At 47.8% G+C, this 15365-nt stretch overlaps 2 protein-coding genes across 2 annotated transcripts in view; one reads left to right on the forward strand and one right to left on the reverse strand.

Annotated features, from left to right (window-relative positions):
- The window catches only part of ETFDH (electron transfer flavoprotein dehydrogenase), a 920962-nt gene extending 914110 nt beyond the window's left edge, over nucleotides 1–6852 (forward strand). The window contains exon 13 of the mRNA XM_069631338.1: nucleotides 6101–6852. Within this exon, the coding sequence (XP_069487439.1) occupies nucleotides 6101–6264 (164 nt within the window). The 3' untranslated portion in view covers nucleotides 6265–6852. The remainder of the gene's footprint in view (nucleotides 1–6100) is intronic.
- The window catches only part of PPID (peptidylprolyl isomerase D), a 149440-nt gene continuing 140820 nt past the window's right edge, over nucleotides 6746–15365 (reverse strand). Inside the window, exon 10 of the mRNA XM_069631340.1 lies at nucleotides 6746–7185. Within this exon, the coding sequence (XP_069487441.1) occupies nucleotides 7094–7185 (92 nt within the window). The 3' untranslated portion in view covers nucleotides 6746–7093. The remainder of the gene's footprint in view (nucleotides 7186–15365) is intronic.

Here is a 15365-nt window from a genome sequence, read left to right on the forward strand (position 1 = left end):
TCATGAGGTACCCCTGGGCGGTTTGGGGGTGGGAAAATGGGGTATTCAGCCTGAAAACGCTTTGACCTATCCCATAACGTCGAAGAAAGGTTTACGTCGCTGTCTGAAAAGCCTTCTGGCAGGCTAGGAGTCCCTCTAGATGAAGGGGGCAGTTCCTGCCTTCCTTCTGGCGTTTCTCTAGCCTTCTGAGCGGTATTCGACATATCTTTCGTCGTCTGCCTCTGGCTATCGGTGGAAACTATCCTCTCCAAGTTCTCGATGATTAATCTGTCTGTGGAGGGCTCTGGTCTCGACGTTACGGGCGTCGGGTGCTCTCCAACGGAGCGCTTAGTCTGGTGGTTTGGGGCTAGCACCCTTATCTGGGGGAAGCCCAGTCGCTGGTCGCGTTTGGAGGGGGGGCTTAAGACTCTTATGGTCTGAGGAGGACGCTGGTGGAACCTGCGTCTCCGTTGGCGCTGATGGTTTCTTCATCTTCGACGAAGAGCCGTGGGTTATGTGTTTATGGGAGTGTTTTTTGTGTGCGTCAGTGTCGCCGGGGTGTACATCCCAGTAAGCAGGGCGTGAGTCGAGCTTGTCGGGGCCGGGGACAGGCTAGGAGCGCAAGCGCTCCTTAGACATCTACGACTTCCGAAACTGATGTCGGGTTATCACATTCCTAGTCACTTTCTTCGGCGGTGGGTGAGGAATCGGACCTCGACATGGCGTAGGCCGCCCACCTCTTGGCCCTGCGGTCCTTTAAAGTCTTAGGCTTAAGAAGCTGACAAGCCGCGCAGCCGTCTTCCTTGTGATAGAGGGGCAAGCAACGGTTACACAGTTTATGCTAGTCTTTCCAGGCAAACTTGCATTTGCAACGCAGGCAAAACCTGAAGGGTGTCCTCTCCATAGCCGAGGAAATATTTAGCTGTGATAACAACCCCGAGAGGAAAGGCATTCTCAGAGAGAAACAAGAAATGTCCCACAACCCCACTCTCCCTACTGTCTTTTGGCCGGCCAGGCCACATATTCGGCAGTTCTTGCTCGGCGGAGAAACAGCTTCTCAGCTACGTCGAGGGGGGGATCTATGTAATGGATATTAATAAGGAACCATCAAAGGTCGAGTAAATTAATTTGCAATGTCTCTCGAGGAGCTCCGCGTAAAGGCGACCAATATCTGGGCGGAAAAGAACTATCGGAGGGACCTCGACGCGTGAGGGATTGTGGGTACACCGCACGTCACTATAGGGATAGTGTTACAGACACACCTTGTCGACGTCCCCTTTTCCACTACGAAAAACAAAATGCAATACTCTGCAGTGACCACTGAATGTCAGACTATGCACAGCATGTGATTCTAAGCAGATTAACAAACATCAGAAACATAGGTGCTGCCAACGTGGACATGTATGGGCGCAGCCATTGCAGACATTGTTTAATACATTTATTGTGGGCAAAGGCAATATGGAAATGCTGCTGTGCACGGTTGGTGAATTGCAGCATTTTCTGTTTTTTTTTTAAATCCGTTTTTCACAGAAAGCATGCTATATAAGGAACAAGTTACTTACCTGTAACTGTTGTTCTCCAGCATGGGTCTGGCATGGATTCACATGCTCATGAATATTCCCCGTCGTCAGGCTGGGAATCCTCGGTAAAGAAAAAACCAGTATCAGTTTCGTTTCTGATCTGTCTTTCGTAGTAATAACCAATCACTGGTCTCTGCGTCATACTGACCACAGCCAATGACTGCCCTCTACCTAAGCACCGCCTCTGGCAGCCATCTTCAGATTTGGAAGCACGTGAAGTGGCAGTATGACCAAGTGAAGAGCCGCAGAGGGGTAGGCGGGAGGGTTCGCATGTGAATCCATGCCAGACCCATGCTGGAGAACAACAGTTACAGGTAAGTAACTTGTTCCTTCTCCAGCATGGGGTCTGGCATGGATTCACATGCTCATGAATAAAGAATACATAGCAGTACACACATGCACAACCACGGGAGGTGGCAAAGGCTCAACATTAAGCAGTACATCAAACTCAACATTAAGCATCTTACCTCCTCACCAGGCTCACCTCAGGTGAACAGGTTGCGCAGCACTGCTTGGCCGACCCTGGACTCCTCCCTGGAATCCCGATCGACGCAGTAGAATTTCGTGAAGGTGTGCGTCGACCTCCACGTAGCAGCCCTGCATATGTCCAGCAGGGGCACACCAGAAAGGAACGCCGTGGTAGCTGCGATCGCTCTGGTGGAATGGGCTCTCGGACGGCCAGGCAGCGGTCGGTTTGCCAACCGATGACAGTACATGATACAGCCGGAGAGCCATCTGGAAATGGAAGCTTTCGAGAGAGCCTTCCCCTGATTGACAGGTCCAAAGTTCACAAAGAGTTGTGACGTCTTCCGAAAACACTTCGTGCGGTCCACGTAGAACTTCAGCGCTCTAGCCACATCCAGCAAGTGCAAAGTCCTCTCAGCCGGCGACGAAGGCGACGGGAAGAACACAGGCAACACCAAGGGTTCGTTGAGATGGAAGTCCGACAGTACCTTGGGCATGAAGGAGGGGTGCGTCCTGAGCACCACCCTCGTGTCGTGAAAAGTCAAGTACGGGGCCTTGCAGGAAAGGGCCTGGATCTCTCCCACCCGTCGTGCGGAGGTGATGGCCACAAGAAACGCTGTTTTCCACGACAGAAACTTCAACGGGGCCGAGTGCAGAGGCTCGAACGGAGGTCCCATGAGCTTGGTCAGCACCACATTGAGCTCCCACGCCGGGACAGGAGCCTTCAATGGCGGGAACGATCTGAACAGTCCCTTCATGAACTCTTTCACCAGACGAAGAGACCACAAGGACGTCCGGCCCGTGGTTCTGGTGTATCGGGAGATCGCAGCAAGATGAATCTTGATGGACGTGTGTGCCAGTCCAGCTTTGGCCAGCGTCGGCAGGTACGGCAGTACCTGGGGAGCCGTAATCCATAGAGGGTTAATCTTCTGTGCGTGGCACCAGACAGAGAACCTCTTCCATTTGTGTCTGTAGCATTTAAGAGTCGAGGACGCCCTGGCCTTTGCAAGAACCTCTCTGCAGTCGGCCGGTATGTCGTATCCTCCAAACTCTAGCGCTGCAGGAGCCAGGCCTGCAAGTTCAGCGATTTCGGGTCGTGGTGGAGGATGGCGCCTCCTTCCCTGGAGAGTAGATCCGCGTCCACCGGCAGCTTGATTGGCGGGGACGCTGACAAGTCCAGAAGGTCCGGGAACCATATCTGCCTCGGCCACGCAGGTGCGACGAGGATCATCCTGCACCGTGACCTCTTGAGCTGGTTGACGAGCCGGATTAGCAGTGGCAAAGGAGGGAACGCGTAGAGGAACAGGCCCTCCCAGGGGAACGAGAAAGCATCGCCCATGCTCCTCGCCTGGGGAAACCTGCTGGCGAACCTCCGGCACTTGGGAGTTCGTCGCCGTCGCGAACAGGTCGATCTGGGGTGTGCCCCACCGTCGGAAGAGGCGATCCACTAGATCCTGCCGTAGTTCCCACTCGTGGCACGAGCGCAGCTCCCTGCTGAGTGAGTCGGCGATGGTGTTTCTTATCCCTGCCAGATGAAACGGCACCAGAAACATCCTTTGGGCGACGGCCCAATGCCACAGGTCCTGCGCCTCCTTGGACAGTGCTGGGGACCTGGTTCCGCCCTGTTTCCTGATGTAAAACATGGTGGTGGTGTTGTCGGTGAAGATCCTCACCACCTTGCCCTTGAGGGACGGAAGGAAGGACCTGAGGGCCCAGAACACTGCACGGAGCTCCAGGACGTTGATATGGAGGGACTTCTCCGTCGGGAGCCAAAGGCCTCTCGCGTGCAGATTTTCGGTGTGCGCTCCCCACCCTTCCAGGGAGGCATCTGTGGTCACTGTCTCCTGGTGGTCTGGGGTCTGGAAGTCCATGCCCGCCGTCAGATGCGCGCGGTTGCCCCACCACCGGACCGCTCAGCGGAAACTCTCGTCGAGTGTGATCCTCTCCTCGAAGCCGCCCGTCGTTTGGATCCAGCGCGCGTCCAGGAACTCCTGCAACGGGCGCATCCGGAGCCTGCACGTGGGAATGAGGTAGATGCAAGAAGACATCATTCCGAGGAGGGACTTGATGGACCTCACCTTGGCCGCGTCGGAAACCAACATCCGCTGTACCTTGCCCAGGATGGACCTGGTCCTTTCCTCCGACGGGGAGGCCAGAAGGGACACTGTGTCAAGCTTCGCTCCCAGAAACAGTGCGTTTTGAGCGGGTACCAGGTGGGACTTGGCGTAGTTCACGGAGAATCCCAGGTCCGTGAGAAGTTGGACGGTCCTTGCCGTGTGCTCCACGGCGAGCTCCCTCGTCTTGGCTCGGATGAGCCAGTCGTCCAGGTAGGGGTAGACGTGGATCCCCTCGCGGCGCAGCTGCGCCGCCACCGGTGCAAGGCACTTGGTGAATACCCTGGGTGCCGACCGTAGTCCGAAGGGGAGGGCTTTAAACTGGTAGTGACGCCCTTGGACCACAAACCTGAGGAATTTTCGGTGCCCCTTTAGGATGGGAATATGGAAGTAGGCATCCTCCAAATCCAACGACGACAGGAAGTCTCCTTCCTCCAGCTGACCCAGGACGTGCTGGAGGGTGACCATCCGGAACTTCTGCGCCTTGATGAACTTGTTCAGACGTCGCAGGTCTAGGATGGGGCGCCATCCTCCCGTCTTCTTCTTCACGAGGAAGTATCTCGAGTAAACTCCGGAGCCCCGAAGCCTCTTTGGGACGAGTTTGATGGCGCCCTTCCTGAGCATCGCCTTTACCTCCAGGAGAAGCTGAGGGATGTGAGAAAAAACGTGAAAAAAATAGCACTAACGCTCGAGAGCAATAGCACGAGGATCCCAACACATGAACGTGCGGTAAAAATCTGAAGATGGCTGCCAGAGGCGGTGCTTAGGTAGAGGGCAGTCATTGGCTGTGGTCAGTATGACGCACAGACCAGTGATTGGTTATTACTACGAAAGACAGATCAGAAACGAAACTGATACTGGTTTTTTCTTTACCGAGGATTCCCAGCCTGACGACGGGGAATATTCATGAGCATGTGAATCCATGCCAGACCCCATGCTGGAGAACGCATCATTTTAACCTAGTATTTAAATGTATTTCTTGTGGACAGAGGGACCTTTCCCCACCCCTGAACCACTTTTAGTTGGTTCGAACTCACTCGCTACGCTCGCATGCTCTGGCATATTTGTGGGAAATGTTTACACCCCTTCAGTTAACTTAATCACCAGCCGCCAACTGGTGAGTAAATGGGTATGAATGTGTGCATGCAAGGCTGTAGTCCAGGCAAGAGGCATTGTATCATGGAAGTTTTTACATATTTTACTGGTATTATTGGGCAAAGCCAACTTGGTTAATGTTATTACATGGAGGCAGGGGTTTATAGCACAATAGGGTAGGCAGCCTGGACATTTTCTTTCTTTGGCATCGCATTTATTACTCACATAAGGTCAACATAATGTATGTTCTTACATTGGTAAATTGGCGGCGGCACCTGTGCAGTCAACAAGTACATGTTTTTGGCATTGCATATTTTACTGGTATTAAAAAGTCAACACGATGAGTCTTCTTACATATTGAGTGGAGGCACAGAGGTATATATAAAATAAACAACTATTTTTGATATACCTTTTAGTAAGTGTTTCCTTGGATCTGCGTAGGTGCCGATTTCTTTGTACTGCTCTACAGCTCACATTCCTCCCTCCTAAAATAAGTCAGAAGAGTGGCAGAGCAGCCAGGCTTCGGTAGTACAGGCCTATATTAGAAGTTGGGGCCCTCAAACCAAGAGATAAGTCAGTCTAACCCCACTTGGACTTTAGAAAACAACGTACCCAACAGCGACTGCTCCACGGCCCTTTTTAAAGAATTTACAAACACTTGTGTACAGGCGCGTTATAAATAACATATCAAAACTGTGGCTGGTGGCCAGTTACCATACTGATCTGCTGCCTTGGGTAATATGGTTTCAGTAGAGGGGTTACTGTTTTTTAAAGCCAGAGTGGTGTGTATTGCACAAAAAGCAATATTGATTTTTGCAAGCCATTGTAAACATATGTATCAAACAACTAATGCAAATATCTTTGCAGGTGTGTACGAATTTGTACCTTTGGAAACTGGTGAAGGATCACGGTTGCAAATCAATGCTCAGAACTGTGTTCACTGCAAGACCTGCGATATCAAAGATCCCAGCCAAAATATTAACTGGGTAGTACCGGAAGGTGGAGGAGGACCTGCTTATAACGGAATGTGAAGTACAAATATATGTTTGAATCAGTTTACGAGAAATCCATGCCAGTCAACCAAGTTTGCTTTTTATGATCTGTATTGCTGTAAATAAAACGGTCCCTGGTCGGATTGGTGGTGGGAGGGTAGAGGGGAGATTTGTACAGTTTAAAGTCTTGTAATTTGCTACAAAAAGGGGTTTTGAAAATAAGTCAACTGCAAATTGCCAGAAACCATATTACTACCTACAGACTGTTGCCCCCGACACCGATTTTTCTGCATTTGGAATCCCTTCATTAGAAATGTCCATCATCATTGACTTACTTTCTAAATGTTTTTAGACTATATAAAATACGTTGAGCTCAGACGGCAACAAACTAGCTGTGCATTGAAAAATTAGTTACAAACCCACCTTCGTGTTCTTAAAGAATTGCATGCAGGCACATTGTATTAATTTAATTCTGGTTGAATGTCAGACAATGTTTATACGATAATAAAAACTGCAAAGATGAATGTAATTTTTTATTTCTTTTGCAATTACTGACAATGTTACCAAAACATAACCAGTGTACAGTAACAGGCATAAGTTGTCTGAGTTTAAAATTGTCAAACTATATAAATAAAACAGTACTTAAAAATCATAAAATGATCACATTTATTTCATAACAGTCCTGTTTTTCTAGGAAGTATGGGGAAAACAAGACTGGGGTTATGAGTTGTAAACATTGTGACTGTTAGCACAACAGTAACTACATTTTCTGAAACAGGACTTTTTGGTGTAATGCGACAAAAACGAATGCCAATGAGAGGGGCTGTTGTGAAAGGCCTCTGGTACAGTCTACCAGTGCATTACAAAATTATGAAGCAAACATTTTAGCATAGACGGCCCGTTCTTTTTCCTTCTGCTCCTTCATTTTATGCTTGACCCGAATTAGTTCTGCACCGATAGCTGCAACAAAAAAAGTTAATTGCATTATTTTAAGATTATAAAATGCAGATTTGTAATTCGTTGCAAAGGGTTTATGGATGGAATGTTACATGCAGAATCCCGGTGGATCACACTTCACCTCCTGAACAAAATTATGCTTTTCTACTGGAAAGAGGAGGCAGAGATTCGAGGATTTGACACAATCCCAGCCAATGGAGTGTTATGGCAAACCGATTAATTGGCTTTGAAGGCGTTCCGGGTCAGACTGTCTGGACACCTGGTTAGCCAGAATTCATGCCCTTCTGCCACTAATATCAGTGGGAAAGCTTCCCACTTCAGAGTCTGCTCACCCGTAGGTATTTACAACAGGGGATTCATTGATCTAACTTTTAAACACATTCCTATCATTGCTGACTGGACTTAATATAGACTACAGGTTTGCTCATATATAGGATAACTACACCACAAAATTATTTTTTTTTAAAAAAAACACCAGACTTAACTTACATTTATATATGTTATGTTAAAGGATATTTATACCGAGCACTGTCACCACCGGAGTGGTCCCCTGGTGGATCTGAAGACCAAGAGGGTAGGGTAAGTTAGTAGGACTGTATGGGGGGGAAAAAAGCACGAGCTGTGATGGGCTGTTGGCAGCTTCAGTTCGGTTTACACTGTTTGTTGAGCGTAGGTTTAATTTTTCGGTCGGTAGCTGTAACGTGCTGTTGTGTGAAGCTATGTGTGATTTGTTTCGTTGTTGTAATAAGTGTGTGTTGTTTGTTGGGCAATATAGGTATGGTTGTGTTTGGTTTAGAGTTTGAAGGGGAACAACAAGGCCAAGTGCAGGAGCTTTGAGAAGTGCAGAAGGAGGAGCTGTGGACCAGATTCAGGCCGGTCTGCGCATATGGGGGGGTGGGGGGGCATCCCAGAGGCAAGTGCTAGAAGGGATGCTAGGAAGGGGTGGGGGGCCTGGTCAAGGAAGACCTGGCCCCTGGAGACTTAGAAGGAACATTAGGGATATTAGCACAGGGGGCGGGGGGGCAGGTATTAGCACGGGTGGGGGGGTGTCTTGGGAGTTTCCAGAACTTGGTGAAGCTGCTCAAGTCTGAGGGGGGCAGGGAGGCCATTCCAGAGGGAGGCTCCTGCCGAAGAAGGGGGATCTACCTTCCACACTCTGCTTGTAGATGTGTCTTACCTGCAGAGAGTTGGACCTGTCCTGGATTGGTTGGAGAGGGTGAAGGGAAGAAAGAGGTAGATTGAGGAAGAGGCTGTTGCAGTAGTCCAGCCTAGAGAACACCAGTGCTCTGGAGCCATTGAGTTTCTGCGGAAGGTGAGGAACGGGAGAATGCCTCCGAGGAGGTGGAGCAGTTGGACTTCGCAAGGTCTGCGTTCTGCAGAGAAAAGGGGGAGGGGAGTCAAAGGTGACCAAGGTTTTTATCCTCACAAAAGGGGGAGAGGGGGTGCCAAAGAGGTTGGCCAGAGAGTTGGATGTGTGGGAAGGGGGGGGGGGGAGCAGGGAGCAGGTTCCCCAATGAAAAGGTTCTCTGTCTTACTGGCATTAAGGCAGAGATCTTTGAGGGAGGAGTTTTTTTTTTAGTGCCGTAGTTGTGGAGCTCCATCGTACTTCGTCCGCTTTGTCCTCCTGCGGTACGCGTCCCTGCCAGCATCACGTATTGTGGTGTGCAGTGTTGTGGGTTGACTGCAGGGCGATTTAGTGGCGATGCCTCCTCCAACCTCTGTGTTCAGACTAATGGATGTCTACACCGCTCTGGCCCCTGGCATATCCTGTTGTGCAGCCGCCATCGCCTCCCTGGTCCTCTTCCCTGTCCTCTTGAGCTACCTGGGCCCCATGATTTATCTGTTCAGTCGTCACGCTTTCCTCTTCAACTCAAATGCCCAGTCTGTGGTTCAACCTAGGATGCTCCAATCTATCTCATTGGCCTCTGGTAGGGCCCTCCAAGGGAATGGGTGCACCCTGGTCTAACACCTCCCCACCCCTCCTCACTGCAGTCTCTCCACCTCCCTGCACTTGTGGTACAGTCTAGTCCTGCGTTTTGCCATATGTGTGTTCATTCCGAGGGGTGTTGCTCATTTGTTTTCGTCCAGTTCTGAGTTGAAGAACCAGTTTTCTAGGAGTATACAGCAAACAATGCCAGGCACTGGACCTTCCCCTCGAGGATACAACAAACCAGTGTGCACAGCCATATCTACCATCCAAACTACGCATGAAACACACCCCCAACATAAACATACAACAACTGAGGTTTGGGCCTTTGCGTGCACTGGCTTGTATCTGTAAGGGCAATCAACTCATCTGCAAGCCAACAGACGCCTGTTTCTTCTGGATCTATCCCATCATTCTACCGTCGCTAACTCAGCCCACCCTTTTTCTTGCAGAGCCACACGAGCACCTGGAAACCACCCAAAGGGTAACAGTGCTTGGTATAAGACAACACTTCAGACTTCACATGCAGTATACAAATGGGGCTACACTGTACATTAACATCATTCCCAGCTGTTTTGGGTGGAACATTCCTCCCTTTAATCTGAGGGCTGCAGGGGAATGGGTGGTGGTGCATACAAGTTAGCTCTCCAAGATAAATCATAATTCTGGCAAGGAAATCAAAGACTCAACCCTACAAATTGGTAACCCAATTGTCGCAGCAGTGGTTGGCAGAGAGGAGGGGCCCATCTTGACCTCTTACCACAGAAGGCAGTTAATATAAGCAATTTATATGGCCAATGTATTTTAAGAGAATTGATTAACAGGTTTTCTGGGATGTGAGATATCACATGTAGGTACTCCAGGACCTGTAAATGCTATGGCACAATATTCCTGGACATGAAATGGGTGGAGCCTACAGTATAGGAGTATCAAGTGGCAGTATATGCTAATACTATATACAATTAATAAAACCTGATTTAATAGCTGTTGGGGTGATTTTCCTTAATCCTGGTGGTTAGGGCCCTTTGGTAGGTCTTCCTGACTTGAGGGATTCAATTGCCCCCCCCCCACCAAAAAAGTGGTGCTCAGGAGTGTGGATACTGGTTTCATGCCTCTGTGTATTGCACTACATTGAATTAAGAGTTACAAAAGGGATTTACCCATCATGCAATTAGAACTGTGTAAACAAAGAAAGTGTTTACTGTTTATCTCTGAACAAATCCAAAATTGACAGACTGAAAGAACTGAGTGTATAAAACTTCATTCAGCTGGCACCATGACTGAGCTAGCAGATGCCATTTCCTACTTCCAAGACGAATTCTCAACATCCGCAATCTGACCAGGAAGAGTGAGAAAGTTGGCATCTAGTAGACCTTCTACAAGCAAGTCTACCAAAAATGGCCCAGTGGAAGGAGTAAACATCTCTCCAGATAAGACTCAGCAGCAGGGTGCTAGGCAAGAATTGATGTAACCCTGTGAGAGACTACACAACTCTTGTCCTCTTGGTATTAGGTAACTCACCTTTTGGTATAGGCCTGTACTACACAAGTTGGTAGTGTGAGTGAGCAGCCAGGCTTAGCTCAAGAGGGGTAAATGAGAGCTGTAGCAATGAAATTTGCAGATACAAGTAACACTTGCACTCAAGGTTATAGTTATTTAACATCCGTTTTTAAATACGCATTCTTTAAAAAGGGCAGTATAAGTAACAAATCTACTTTAAAAAACTTTCCACAGAATCAACACAAAGCTAGTAGATACTCTTTAGAGGAGGCTTTGTACACTTTCTACAACCTGAGGTTACTTCACTAACAAGCATTTATATGATCACTAGTACACTGTAGATTGAGGTTTGCAGAAAGAAAAGGTTAAGGGAAGGAAAAAGGTTTAACAGGTTTTCAGAGCATGTGAGCACTTAAACCTTCCAATGAAGTCTAGACAAAAACCTTTCCCAGCAATAATAGTTCAAATTATCACCTCCGAGGGACAGGAAATATAAAAGTCAAATGACTAGAACAGGCTGCAGGGAGCCAGGACAGCCAAAATCAATTGGAGCACAATCTGAGTGGAGTATACAGAGAGTGCCGTTTGCTGTGGACATGGACTGCCTCCCATCTACGTGTAGCTACGTTGCTTCTCCTTCGAGATTTCCTTATTGGAATTGGACCTCCTTTCTATCGCTGGTTAAGTTTAAATCTCCACCAGAGCTCAATAGATCATAACATCTGACTGTTACTTGCTTTAATTGGCCTTATTTCACTACTTTTCTACAGCCCGGGCTTTGGCCACGCCCGCTACTTGAACGCATCCATAAATATTGGGGGCAGCGCGCAGCGTAGAGTGCTGTTCGCTGTGCAGCCTGCAGCACTCCCTGTGCTACTCACCTATCAACTCCTGAATACCCTAGGTGTTTGCTTGAATGGCTTATCGTCTAACTACCGCCATGCCGATGTATGCAAATACCCTACTTTAGGCAGATCTGTCCCCCCCCATACCTAGCTCCAATCCCACTGGATTAGCTTCTCTGATGAGGTTACAGCAATACAAAGCCAAAAAGCGTTCCAAATCCATGGACACCGTCATTCGAACGCTTTGGGCTGCTTCGCTCTCTGCACAAGTAGCGGAACAGCTGGCAATAAATGCCACGCCCACGATGAAAACATTCAACCCTGAACCAGGAACACCCACTGTGGTTGCCTTTGAAAATCGTTAGACTCCTCCAAGTCACTCTTTGCCAAACGAAAAGAACCAAAGAAATTCAAACCTCTCCCTAATAACACAGGCCCTTAATAAAGCATCAGAGGAGGCCTATGATTACAACTTCTGTACCCTCGAGCAATCATTGACAGCGCATCTGCTCAACCGACAAGCCCTACATAGTACTAGAACAACATGCAATACTGAAACTAAGCCCAAGTATTGACCCCCAGAATTGAATAGGAAAATATGCATCTAACCAGCGACATAATAAAATGGAACGCCATCCTTACAAAAGTGACTGCCTAAAAATTCAAATGAGACATTGTCACAATCCTTTCCCGACGTAAGTACTCAAACTAATTCCCAGTCTGCAATTGATTTCAATCTACAGACATTGCATATATCAACAATAAACATATGGACACAATTGAGGCAAAAATTCCGTCCTTAATTGTCAAAGAAATTCTAGATGCTGAAGAAAACTCAAGGTTTTGGACTCAAAGTATCAAACCATTAAAACAGTTCTTCACAATCCTCAAACTCAAGTAAAAAATTCAACAACAAGTAACACAGAGTCCTGAGCAACAACTTTTAACAAACTGTATGGGCAACTCAGGTCACATGAAAAGGTCCAATTATGCCTGCACAACCCAAATCGAAACGGGCATGGCTCTCCAAAGCTCGGCTCAGCTCTTCCATCACAGATAGAAACTAGAGCCAAGAATATACTATACCGTTGCCCATGAAAAGAGAGATTTGGAATACAAGAGGCTATAAACATCTAAAGGATACTAATACTTCTTTTTCGCTAGCCAACTATGAACTCATTCTGCTACAAGAAACTTGGATATTAAACAAGCCTACCTGGCCCGGCTACTATCTTTGCTGGATTCCAGCCATAAAACACCAAATGGGCAGACCGTCAATGTGAATGTTAACAGCAGTAAAACTTTCGACTCACGCGTTCCTACAAGCCTGGGCTAATCCAGCTCTGGGGATACAATTAAACTTATCCTTCCCCATGTCTGATCTGAATGTAAGCTCCTCAATAGCTATTCTGAACATTTATTGGAACCCTCGGACGAAAACTTTGAGAAAATAAGGAACACGCTGGATCCTATCCTAAGCGACGCCTCGATATCCGCGACAATCATTGCAGGGGAAACTTAAAAAATGATGTGCTGTCAAATCAGGCTTAACAATGGCTCAAAACTAGGACCACAAGAGACTTCATCTTGTTGAATGGTACGAAAGCAGGAGATATCCCTCCAGCCCCAACATAGCACAGGAATCACATGTCCTCAAAGATTATGTCTTTGTATCTAAAACGTATAGATCAAATTGAAAATTTCTCGCACAATTCCCTCCAAAAAGAGTGGCCATAATATCCTGGATGTCTCTTGGCGACACCAGGAAAATAAAATACGATCCTAGAATTCAGAGTCTCAAAACGAATGAGAGAGTAAATTAGACAGACCACTAAAAGAAAAAAACTCCAGTTCCACGCAATGGTGCAAAGTCATCCGCAATAAATATAAGAGCCAAATAAAACATGAAATGCTCAAATTACAAACAGATGTTATCTGCACTTCGGAGAAAGAATGCTGGCCAATTGTCGGCACTCATTAAGAGAGCCTGTAATGAAACATGGGATCTGGGATCCACTATGATTAATGTCGTTAGTGAAGCTGCATGGTGTGAGCATTTCACGTCTTGGTTTACTGCGGCAGAGACTATGTCCCTCCTGCTTACTCCCAAAAAGCATGAGGTGACAAGCAAATGTGACCTCTTAGTAGCAATTTTTCAGAACATAATAAAAAAGAATGAAATCAGTCTACATGAAAAATAATCATTCCCATTTAAAAAAAGGAAACAGCGAGGGCCCCAGAGAATTACAGTCCCATCGCCTTACTGGATGCCGCAGGTAAGATCTTTGCATGGCTCATTCTCCGAGACCTCAACCTCTGCTTAAAAGCTTCACAATAAACCGATAAGTTTCAATCAGGATTTGTGGCAAGCCTTGGCACATCAGTAAATCTATTAGCAATAACAGCTACAAAAGATAAAGTCATCCAAAAATAATCACCCGGCATACTGTGCCTTCATAGATTTCAAGCAAGTCTTTGATTCCATCTCCCGTAACCAATGCCAAACCATCTGCTTGCCCATATCCAACAGTTTTACACAAATACTTCTATTCAAGTTAAATTAAACAAAGAGTGTCTTCTCACCAAGAAGATTGCAACATCTGGAGGTCTCCAACAGGGATGTATTCTCACCTCCACCCTCTTCAATTTTTATATAAAAGGATATCCACAAAGCATTCCAGATCAGCGGCACTTCGTGGTTTCTGCCCTCAGTAAACAGCACCACCGGGGATCTTGGATACCGGTTGGGCTTCCTGAAGGAAGACACTCCTTGTGTCCTGCACTTTGGTGAGGGGACTCTAGCTCTGGTCATCCTGCTTCTGGAGGGTCCTTAGGAGACTCCTGGAGCTTCTGCCCGGATTGCAGACGTTGCACACGACTACGAATTTCTCGACCCCTGGCACTTGGTTCCTGCATGGAAGATGGTCCAGGGGAGTACTAGTTAGTCCCACTAACTCAAGGGAAGAAGTCGTCCCTTCTGGAGCTTCTCTTGTTGATCAGAAAAAGGAGTTTCAGCACAGCAGCAGGGCTTCACCTGTTAATTCATAGGTCTAGGAGGAAGCAGCAAGCTTCGTTCACTCCTTTTGTCCGGTGTTCTTCCCAGTGGTCGACTCGACCTCTAGTCCCAAATCCCTTGCCTTGTAATCAGGTTTCTCCCATTCATACATAGCCTAGGTCATCAACTCAAAACAGCAGGGTGGCTGTCCTGAAAGGACAGCCAGCCAATCAGGACTTGGTGCATTCAGGCATTCCTAGAGACTAAAGGACAGGAGTTTTAGACACCTCGCTCACTTCCTGCCGTTCCAGACAAACTGGAGCCAGAGGCGTGTTTCAGTACTGAAGTCCGCCAAAGGCAAAAACGAGCAAAGGGCTCAAACCTGGCTTGGCGCGCAGAGTAAAACCCAAGAAAGACCCCACAACCAGAAAATTGCGAAAAAAGACTGGGGCCATTTTGACAAAATGGTCACCCATTGATTATTATGCGCTTATACACAAGTGTTTCAAAGCACAACCATGCATGGATGGGAAGACATAGGGAAGACACGACAACAATCTTACTAGGTACATTCAGATCATGCAGGAGAACAGGAAGTGCATGGGGGGGGGCAATAGGGACCAAGTGAGCGCAGTGCCGTCAGAACATGGGTTCAGTGCAGAGAAATACCACTCTCAAGGGTCGTAACTGAAGTGTAGTAGTGCTGTGGCAAGTGCAAGGCGCAGGAGCAAGTGGGACCTGTGAGGCTCTGAAGGTACACCAGGCAGCCAGTTAGCGAGAATAAGCAGAAGTGGAGGAGAGAGCGCACAGAAAGAGGTGGTTAGCAGAGGAGAGGGAGAGAATGAGGCGAAGAGAGTTTCCGGAACTTGAGATCCGGCTCACGACGCAGGGAGGCGGTTCCAGAGGGAGGCACCTG

The sequence above is a fragment of the Ambystoma mexicanum genome, chromosome 6q (genome assembly GCF_040938575.1).
Source record: "Ambystoma mexicanum isolate Mex_15411 chromosome 6q, UKY_AmexF1_1, whole genome shotgun sequence".
NCBI lineage: Eukaryota > Metazoa > Chordata > Amphibia > Caudata > Ambystomatidae > Ambystoma > Ambystoma mexicanum.